Source organism: Mustela nivalis (assembly GCF_964662115.1).
Source record: "Mustela nivalis genome assembly, chromosome: X".
Classification (NCBI taxonomy): Eukaryota; Metazoa; Chordata; class Mammalia; order Carnivora; family Mustelidae; genus Mustela; species Mustela nivalis.
The window spans coordinates 129,240,290-129,250,554 of NC_139040.1; the positions used below are offsets into that span (position 1 = coordinate 129,240,290).

Here is a 10,265-nt window from a genome sequence, read left to right on the forward strand (position 1 = left end):
GTCACAAAACCAAGCTGCCTTCCACCGAGACAGTGGCCCCCGCACCCACCGGGTCAGAAAGGTCGGAACGACCTTTGCTTCCTGACCCACGCCTCCTTTTGCTGAAGTATTTGTAAAATCTCACAAATTTCCATGTATCCCACCGAGGTCTCACAAGAGTGTCTCACGCCGGACCAGCGCGGCCCAGGATGGCATGTCATCGTTAGACGGTGTCTGTCTTTCAAGGACTCAAGCGCGAGGACCCGGGGACGTCCCGGCTGCCGCTGTGGACCAGGCGGCGAGGAGACGCGCACCGACGCCGCAGTCCGGGCTCTGGTCCGTGCACACGTGTGCAGACGAGTGCTTTCGGTACGTCTGGACCGGGAGCCCCTGAAACGCTTCACCTCCCGGATACTTGCAGGCGTCCCTCCTTGTGAATCCAGCCCCTCAGGCTACCCTGGAGTTAAGCCCGCCTCCAGTTGTAGAGACAGAATTCGGATTAACTTTCACCGTCAGCGTGCACCATGACAAGAACACGACATCCTGCAGACCCGGGCTCGGGTCTTAATGTCTGCCACCTGTGTGCCCGTGTGAACGCTCGTTTCCTCCCAAACTTCCTGTGGCTCAGAGCCCTTCCCTGTAACACGGACAGGGCCGGTCACCCGCTGGGCTCCAGCCCCGCAGCCCCTTGGTCGCACTGTGTCCTGGGCCGGGACAGTTCCAGCGTCTCTGTTGAACCAGCGGGAGGTCAGCAGATGCTCACTGTGGGCCAGGCCGGGACACCCTGAGAAGCCAGGACACTCCAGCCCCCCACCTCACAACCAGGGGCCGTCCCTGTCCTGAGAACATGGGCCAGAGGACGGTGTTCCCCTGCCCAGCAGCTTCCTCGAGGTGGTGGGAGCGTGTCCTGGAGAGCCCACCGCCTGTGGCCCGCTACCAAAAATCACACGTTAATCACAGCAGGCGTCCACACAGGTGCACACGTGAATCTCATGCCGAGGGCCGGGACCCGGGGTCAGCGACGGACAAAGGTGTCTGCTGCCCCAGCCCTCCTTCCTGCACAGAACCAAGTGCACGTAAATAGTTCACATTTTGCAGGTGGCTATGGAGGGGTTTATGCCCCGGTGTCATGGTCAGCGCGGGGTGGGAAGGGCCGGGTCAGAGCTCAGGGAACACACAGTCCTTCACAGAAGGACGCGGAGCTCAGCGGGGTGAGACTCCCTGTCCGTGAGCCGGCGCAGCGGGCAGAAACCCCACGGAGACGTTTGGGTCTTTGACTAGACCCCCTTCTTCCTGCCGTGTGCGCGGGAGACGAGCGGTGCCGTCCTGGCTTCTCTTTCAGTGGCTTCGTGACCGTCGAGGGCTGCGACGCACAGAGTCGGGTCGGGCCCGGTTCGGACTTCGGCTGTCGGGTTTCGGTAGGGAGATGCGCTACGCTAGGACTGTTCGTGGGGCTGCGTCCGTGTCCCGGACCGCGGGTGCTCGGCGCCTTTCCAGCCACAGCGTGGCGCCGCTGCAGGACGCCACACCGCAGCCCGGGTCCCCGGCTTTGCCCCGCGCGCTCCGGCGTGGCAGGGCTGCCGCGCTTGTGCACAGGGACAGCGTTGCACGCGGCCTGTCCGTGGCGCGGTCTGTTCCGCCACCCCCGCCGCGCGCCCCGCCCTTCTGCTCCTCTTCGTGCCTCGCAGGCCCCGCGCGCTCGCGTGCGCATCGCAGCCCTCACGGGTCCGTCCCAGGGCGCGTGTGCGCGGTGCCGTCGGCCGCTGGTGCGGATGCATCGCGAATGGGAAACAAACCGGCTCGATGGGCGCACGTGAGGGGTCGGCTGACCTCCGGAGACGGTTGCCGGGTGCTGTGCGCCGCGGCCCTAAATGCCCGCGGGGTCCTGCGCGTCCCTCTCGGTCCCTCGCGGCCGGTGCTGGTGTGCGGTGGGCGCGTCCGGAAGGAGCGCTCTGCTGTGCACGCCCTCCGCCGAGTTCCGGGCCCTCATTTCGGCGACTGCCCGGGTCTCTGAGGCTCCGCGTCTCTCTCCCATGACCCTTGGCAGGGGCCGCACAAGGCAAACAAAAGCTGCTTTTCATGACCTCCGCCGAGCACCGTTGTCCCGATGGACGGACGCACACATCCTCCTCCTCTCTTCCCGCTGACCTTCCGCTGGTGCCGGCACGAAGTGCCAGACCCTCGTGGAACGTGGGGCGTCCGTCTATTCCCCGGAGCCCCTGGACGTGTAAGTGCCCCTCGTGGTCCCACCTGCGGCAGTGGAGGACGCGGAGAGTGCGGTGCCGACCCTGTGTAAGGACGCGTGCCTGCAAGTGCCCCTAAGAGCCCGTGTCTGAGGCCAGATGAAGAACGAAGGTGCCCGTTCTAAGGAGACTCAGTCCCGCTCCATGGACATCATTGACTCCGGGTGGACGCCCACAGCTTGGAAAAGAGCCCGCGCGCCTTCCTAAGTTCTCAGAAGGAAGGCAGAGGGACAGAGCGCACCATTTCTCCGAATCTGCGTTGTTTTCAGAGCTCAGAGGCCCACTCCCTGGACAAACCGGCCTCCAATGAGCACAGCCCGCTGCTGGCCCTCAGCTGGCCCTGCCATGCGTCCGGCCCTCACCTCGGCCTCACAGGGGAGGCGGCTGAGGGCTCGTAGCCCCGGCAGCGGGAAAGGGGAGGAAGAGAAAAGGAAAGGGTCAGTGTTCTGCCCCTGACCTCTCCACCACGAAAGGACTCCACTGTGTCTCTGTTTGAGCATCCGGGAATGTCTGTGAGTTTGCACTTTTGTCTGAGTGTGTCTGAGTGTGTGTGTGTGTTACTCGCGTGCCTGAGTGTCCGTTTCTGTGTGCGTATGTGAATGTGTGTGTGTGTCTGAGTGTGCTCACTTGTGCCAGAGTGCCAGCGTCTTCTGTGTGCGAGTGTGATGTGTGCACGTGTGAGTGAGTGTGAACGTGTATGTGTTTGCCAGGGACCTGCGGGCCCCAGGGCAGGCAGAACTTGCCGTGCTGCACCGCACCCCGAGCGGCGTCCCTGAGCCTCTCTGGGTCCGTGGGTGCCGCTGCCCACCCATGACAGAGTTCTTGTGACGAAAGGAGGGGAACAGGGCTCAGGAAGGTCAAAAGGTGTGACCTGGGCGTCTCCCAGCAGCTGGGGGTCACCCGTGGACAGTAGAGGAACAACAGGTGACCTTCTCCCAGCTGTGACTGCAGCCCCTTTACGCGTGTCGGGTCCCTACAGAGAAGAACCTTCACTGACAGAATCAGTGCAGCTGTTTCCAGACATGGAGGGAACTTGCTGGGTGCCTGTCTGCCCTGGACGCAGAGTGACGTAGGACAACAGGCTTATCTCCCCACGCACGGACTCGGGCTCTCTTGGTTGGAGAGTTTCGGGGCATTATTCCTGGGATGGTACATTTCAGAGCTTCCTGAAAGTCACAGTGCCCAGAAACCCGCTTGTAGATGTGGGTGTCTGACGGGGTGGCAGTGTCGGGGGTTTACTAGGGTGGGTTTGCATGGTAAGCCGAAGGAGATCCCGCTCCTGGGAGCTGGTCTGGGTGCTGGAGGTCGTCACCTTGTGCACACACAGGCCAGGCTTCCGCTGAGACACCTTAACCACTCACTTTCCACGCTGCAGTTCCTAAACCGTCTGAGGTCTGGAGTGACTTCATGTTGAAAACACGTGCCCACCCCCCCTTACTCACACACTTGACTCTTGTGCTCTGAGTGTCCCGTTATTGGTGGCACAGATTTGTACGATTCCAAGAGGACACAAACCTACCATCCCGTCTTCCCACCCAGCTACACCACGAGGGACGAGCGCCCTGTCAGCAGTGACGAAACACTGTCCCCCGTATCGTCGGGCCTGTGGGAAGCCTGCGGGACAGTGTGTCCGACTTCGTCTCGGTGTCCATGTACACTGCGGCAGCGCCGGCGAGCACGTCCGTCATAGGAATCGTGAGAACCTAGTCTAGCTGCCTGGTTCCGGGAAAGGCCGTCTCAACCTTGTCTCTCTTCCTACCCCACAGTGCCTCGTGTTTGAAGACGCTCCCAACGGCGTGGATGCGGCCCTCGCAGCCGGCATGCAGGTGGTCATGGTTCCGGATCGGAACCTGCAGCGACGCCTGACGTCCAAGGCCACCCTGGTGCTGGATTCCCTGCAGGACTTCCAGCCCGAGCTGTTCGGTTTGCCGCCCTACGCGTGAGCGGCCCGCCCTGCCTCCCGGCCGCACGGCGCCCACTCGGCTGAACCCTGGCACCCAGGAGATCACCACGTGACCGGTCCTTCCAGCCTGTGAACTCGACCTTCTATCTCACGTGGCCTCGGCATGGTGAACCCGCACTGACAAGCCACGTCCAGCTGAGAGACAGCACAGCAGACACAGCCCAGGACAGGGACCGAAACGCTCATTTCCATAATCATACACCCTGGGGGGTGACCGTACGGTGTCGTGGCCTCGCACTGGTCATGTAAGAGTCCCCTACGGCCAGGACACACGCTTGCGTGACCGTGCTCGTGCGTGTGTGTGTACGTGTGCCTGCGTATGTACACGTACTTACACGAATCCACGTATATGTAAAATACATCCTTTTCCAAGACAAAACTAAATCCTCTCTGTGTTCCTTTCTTTTCCTTTTCGGTTTTTCGAAACCCTGGCTGGAAAATGTAAAATAGATGTGTGTGCTTACACATATGTGTGTGTATATGTAGTATGTAGGTACATATACGTTACATTTATATTCTTCCTTTACAACGTTGCTTTTTAAAGTGTGGGTCTTAATGTGCCATAGCAGCTGACAGAAGGGAGATGATCACTGCATTTCATTTGCAGTCTGAGTGGAAACGCCGTGTCGTGGACGAACACTGAGAAGTCCTTCTCCTTATTAGCAAAACTGACCATCTTTTGTGCTTTCAAGACTTCTCGGTGGACCTCTGCTTAGAAGCCATGCCCCTACAACCTCTCAATGGACCTCCACTCAGAGGCTGTGCTTTCAGAACCTCTCGGTGGACCTCTGCTCAGAGGCTGTGCTTTCAGAACCTCTCGGTGGACCTCCGCTCAGAGGCCGAGCCCCTAGAACCTCTCGGTGGACCTCTGCTCAGAGGCCGTGCCCCTAGAACCTCTTGGTGGACCTCCTCTCAGAGGCTGTGTGCTCAGAACCTCTCAGTGGACCTCTGCTCAGAGGCCGTGCCCTCAGAACCTCTTGGTGGACCTCCACTCATAGGCCGTGTCCCTAGAACCTCTTGGGGGACCTCTGTTCAGAGGCCGTGCCCCTAGAACCTCTTGGTGGACCTCCGTTCAGAGGCCGTGCCCCTAGAACCTCTCGGTGGACCTCCGCTCAGAGGCCACCCTCTGAACCTCTCGGTGGACCTCCGCTCAGAGGCTGTGCCCTCTGAACCTCTCTGTGGACCTCCACTCAGAGGCCATGCCCCTAGAACCTCTCAGTGGACCTCTGCTCAGTGGCCGTGCCCCTAGAACTTCTCGGTGGACCTCCGCTCAGAGGCCGTGCCCTCAGAACCTCTTGGTGGACCTCCACTCAGCAGCCGTGCCCCTAGAACCTCTCGGTGGACCTCCGCCCAGAGGCCGTGCCCTTAGAACCTCTTGGTGGACCTCCGCTCAGAGGCCGTGCCCTCAGAACCTCTCGGTGGACCTCCGCTCAGAGGCCGTGCCCTCAGAACCTCTCGGTGGACCTCCGCTCAGAGGCCACCCTCTGAACCTCTCGGTGGACCTCCGCTCAGAGGCTGTGCCCTCTGAACCTCTCTGTGGACCTCCACTCAGAGGCCATGCCCCTAGAACCTCTCAGTGGACCTCTGCTCAGTGGCCGTGCCCCTAGAACTTCTCGGTGGACCTCCGCTCAGAGGCCGTGCCCTCAGAACCTCTTGGTGGACCTCCACTCAGCAGCCGTGCCCCTAGAACCTCTCGGTGGACCTCCGCCCAGAGGCCGTGCCCTCAGAACCTCTCGGTGGACCTCCGCTCAGAGGCCGTGCCCTCAGAACCTCTCGGTGGACCTCCGCTCAGAGGCCGTGCCCTCAGAACCTCTCGGTGGACCTCCGCTCAGAGGCCGTGCCCTCAGAACCTCTCGGTGGACCTCCGCTCAGAGGCCGTGCCCCTAGAACCTCTCGGTGGACCTCCACTCAGAGGTCATGCCCCTCGAACTTCTCGGTGGACCTCCACTCAGAGGCCGTGCCCTCTGAACCTCTCGGTGGATCTCCACTCAGAGGCTGTGCCCTCAGAACCTCTCTGTGGACCTCCTCTCAGAGGCAGTGCCTTCAGAACCTCTTGGTGGACCTCTGCTCAGAGGCCGTGCCCCTAGAATCTTGGTGGACCTCCTCTCAGAGGCTGTGCACTCAGAACCTCTCAGTGGACCTCTGCTCAGAGGCCGTGTCCCTAGAACCTCTTGGGGGACCTCCGTTCAGAGGCCGTGCCCCTAGAACCTCTCGGTGGACCTCTGCTCAGAGGCCGTAGTCTCTGAACCTCTTGGTGGATCTCTGCTCAGAGGCCGTGTCCTCAGAACCTCTTGGTGGACCTCTGCTCAGAGGCCATGCCCCTACAACCTCTCAATGGACCTCCACTCAGAGGCTGTGCTTTCAGAACCTCTCGGTGGACCTCTGCTCAGAGGCCATAGTCTCTGAACCTCTTGGTGGATCTCTGCTCAGAGGCTGTGTCCTCAGAACCTCTTGGTGGACCTCTGCTCAGAGGCCGTGTCCTCAGAACCTCTTGGTGGACCTCCACTCAGAGGTCCATTCTGCACTGTGCTGTCGGTAGTTTATTTTCAGTAGGAAGATAACTATGGGCTGTATCTTACCTTCACCTAGGTGCATGTGCACATTTGAAGATACGGTTTCTATCTCACAAAAAAACATCCCCATCCCCCTCCTCGAAAGACAGATGGTTGTCTAACATAGCCTTTGATCCAAATATAATTTGAATTCAGAATACATACCTAGCGTGACCAAGAGCCTTATTAGCACATCTCTGGGATCGTTTACTTGACAATGTTACACTTTGGCACTGAACCCCCTTTTTTACTAGATTTACTCGACCTTTTGTAGTGGGAACGATGAGAAAGGCATTAGAATATGGGAATAGCTTTCCCTTGGAGCACCTGCCAGCTGATGTGTCACCAGATGTGCCCGGTGTTGGTTCTCTGCTGATGGTTCCTCTGGCAGTTGATCAGTTTTATATCTGTTCAGCAAATTCATTTCAGCATTATTGATTGTCAGAGTACGCGTCTGTTCTCAGTTCCCCCTCAGACCCACTGTAACATCTTACCGGGTCCCTCACCAGTTAATTGAGTTGAATAAAATCCTTGACATCAGTTCACGTTATGTATGGGCGTTTGATTTTACCTTCTTCTTAAAAAAATTATCCTTCAACAAACATACAACCCAAGTGTGACTCTGTGACCTGTTTGTTTGTTTTTTTTTAAGCCAAACAGCACTCACACCGTAAAATATCGTAAGGGAAACATGAGTGTCTTCGTGTGCAGCAAACAAAAGATCTTTGTGAAATGAGCACATGTTGGATTCGATATCCCCTTTTTCCAAAATATGTCTGTTTTCTAATCCAATTAGGCCGTTTTGCATAAAGAACAGAAAGCGCTCTCGTGATTCTCTCAGACACGTAGCTGTAGATAGATTGGTGCACGCTTTCCCATAGGGTAAATTTGATCTCAAGAACGTTGTTCTCTTGTTGTTACAACTGAGGCGAAACGCTTATTTTTTTGAACAAAGGAAAGTACTGGCGGTTAGCCAAGGTTCATGTGGTCTTTCTTATTCTTCTACATTAGCCTCGTTGCCCCACTGCCTCTTTGTGATGACCTCCTGCTAGCAGCCCATCCATTTCACAGAGGATAAATAAGAATGCCAATCTAGACTACGATGACTCCCGCCAAGGCAGTTTGGACGGTCGCTCTACTTTCTCCCTGCATGAAAAGTGTGCTTTCTCGGGGACATGCAGGGATGAGTGGTGGATGCTTGGTGTTGCCCTAGCAGGCAGCTAGCGTGTGCCCAGCTCCTCCACCTCCTCTGGAAGCATTTGGTATTGACAACAGCCCCTGAGATGTGGTACAGTCAGTCTCTTCTTAATTCCTCTTCAGTGAAACATGCACAATTTTAAGAACGTATCAATGACTCCGTATGAGGGTTTTTCCACCCGATACTCCGTCTGTTGGAGTTCAGTGAGCTAACAGGGAGAGGGGAGGTCTGGAAGACCCCTGCTTTATCCCGAGGAGACCTGCCTTGTCAAGACATACGGATCGCCTCTGTCCTGCAAACAGCAGTCCGTGATTAGCTACTGAGGTTCCTGTTCCTTTGATTATATTGATCGGACTCTTAAGTTGGCCATGCTCTGGATGGTGTTACTGATTTTTGAAAACAAATTTTTACATCATAACCCACTTTTTATCATAACAGATACATGCATTAACTCCTCTGCTTTATGCCGTGTGCCCACTCCTATTCCACAGGATACGATCCCAACCCCTTTGGCCTCACTTGGCGGCTTTCTGACCCAAGTCTATTCCCGGCAAAACAAAGGATTTCAGATTACATAGAGTTGAGTTCAGATCCCAGCTGCACCACGAAAACATTGTGTGGCTTCGTCTTGCTTCATGTCGACCTCAGATTCCCGACCTGTGAAATGCAGATCATGCCCACTCTTGGGGTGTTGGTCTGAAGAACGGACTGACCTCACACGTGGGCTGAGAGTCCTGCACACAGGAGGGATTGTTTCACGAATGGCACTTGACTGTCACGGTTACAGGGCACGTGGTACTCTCCAGTAGTTTCCGTGGTTTGGAGATACCTGGTTTACAGAGGACCCGAAAACCAGATCTTCAGGACACCTAGAACGATTCTGGCTCCCTCTGACTCTCTTTCATAGTATCTTGTGCACATCCATGAGCACTTTTATGTCCTCCATTAGCCACAGGATATGTTTACCGGTTGTACCGTTTCATCAGAAAAACTCCTCTGTTAATGCAGAACCAAGTAAGACCTTATCTGAGGGTATTAACACATCTGCAGGGGGGGTGGTAGAAAAGGGAGGCTCGCACCCAGATCATTGTGTGGCCTCACCTGGTTTGATTGACCCTTGAATCAACCAACGTTTTCTCTGCACCTTTTGACCCACGTGGTCTCCAAAGGACTAAATAGGTACTTTTCTCTTCCCGGTTCTGTACAGAACAGCAGGTGCCTGACACAAACTTGTTCTGGAGACTGTCAGACTATCCCATTAGTATTAAGGCATTGCATGAAAGCATTGCTTTTTGTGGATGCAAACCCACGATTGCTGAATTGCTGAATTCTACTTGTGTCTCTCCAGCATTGCATATGAAATGAGTATTTTACATTAAACTACTGGCAGTTATGTACCACAGTGTTGATGATGTATTTCTCTAGGGCATAAAAATCTTAAAGAACTATTTGAATATCCTAATGTTCTCTGGTTTCTTCACAAGCATGAGGCCTTGGAAACATGCCATAAATACATCAACTTACAAAAATCCTTGTCAAATTCATATGTTTCACAAAGTCACTGAAAATGGCATATTTTCAAAATCCACTCTAGGAAAGAGAGGGTACGCATTCGATACTCAAAGTCTTACTAAGTTATGGGTAGATATTTAACTAAACCGTCGTTACTTTTCTGAAAGTCATGTCCGTTCCATAGTTGGTGGTGAAAAGCACATTCCATGGAAAAGTCAGACACAAAGAAGGAAATCCAACTTCTGAGTAAACTTGTATCATTGTTCTAGAAATCCCAGTCAACGAATAGCCACGTCGGGTGTTTACATGGGTTTATTTGATGATGACGCATTATCCCAGTTATTGGTCTAAACATGTCTGTCTCGTGACTTTTTAAGGGTGTCTTTACGGGATATTGAATTGTGGTTTGTAATTGTAATTTCCTCTTCCCCTTCGAAGATGGTTTCTGTTATCTGACATCGTTTTGACTGAATCACCTACGTCTGAAAGCCATCTGTTTCCTTCATTCCGCTGCTGCCAAGATTTTGTTCCTGGTCTTTGGCCTTCCGCGCAATGGCTTGCTTTGTTTTGATCTTGTGCGAATGCCGTACATCTCCCCGACTCTGGGCCTTGCCTTAAATATCACAAAACTTCTCCATCATCACCCAGGCTCGCCTCTTGGGATCCCTTCCGTGGAACCAAAGACAGAGGGCGAAGTCTTGGCAGTGCCTGTCGTCAGTGAGTCATGCCCAAGCCTGGGTTGTGCCACCAGGGAGTGAGCTCAGGGACCACAACACAGCTTGAGAGAGCTGGCAGGATAGGTGAGGAACCAGTGCCAG

At 55.3% G+C, this 10,265-nt stretch overlaps 1 protein-coding gene and 2 long non-coding RNA genes across 4 annotated transcripts in view; 1 reads left to right on the forward strand and 2 right to left on the reverse strand.

The window, feature by feature from the left end:
• LOC309856267 (pseudouridine-5'-phosphatase) overlaps positions 1–4,564 on the forward strand; it is an 80,333-nt gene extending 75,769 nt beyond the window's left edge. The window contains exon 4 of the mRNA XM_082717192.1: positions 3,989–4,564. Within this exon, the coding sequence (XP_082573318.1) occupies positions 3,989–4,165 (177 nt within the window). The 3' untranslated portion in view covers positions 4,166–4,564. The remainder of the gene's footprint in view (positions 1–3,988) is intronic.
• Positions 4,565–4,702: 138 nt separating this feature from the next.
• LOC309856268 lies at positions 4,703–5,647 on the reverse strand. Of its 2 annotated transcripts, XR_014307122.1 has the most exons (4): positions 5,358–5,647; positions 5,120–5,279; positions 4,972–5,079; positions 4,703–4,891 (listed from the first exon to the last, which is right to left on the reverse strand). It is a non-coding gene; the product is annotated as an uncharacterized lncRNA (long non-coding RNA). The 2 variants fall into 2 exon arrangements; XR_014307121.1 differs by lacking the exon at positions 5,120–5,279 and having other exon boundaries at positions 4,972–5,091; positions 5,370–5,647.
• A 40-nt stretch (positions 5,648–5,687) lies between these two features.
• LOC309856270 lies at positions 5,688–7,076 on the reverse strand. The gene is made up of 3 exons (XR_014307124.1): positions 6,486–7,076; positions 6,307–6,325; positions 5,688–5,788 (listed from the first exon to the last, which is right to left on the reverse strand). It is a non-coding gene; the product is annotated as an uncharacterized lncRNA (long non-coding RNA).
• Positions 7,077–10,265: the final 3,189 nt, after the last annotated feature.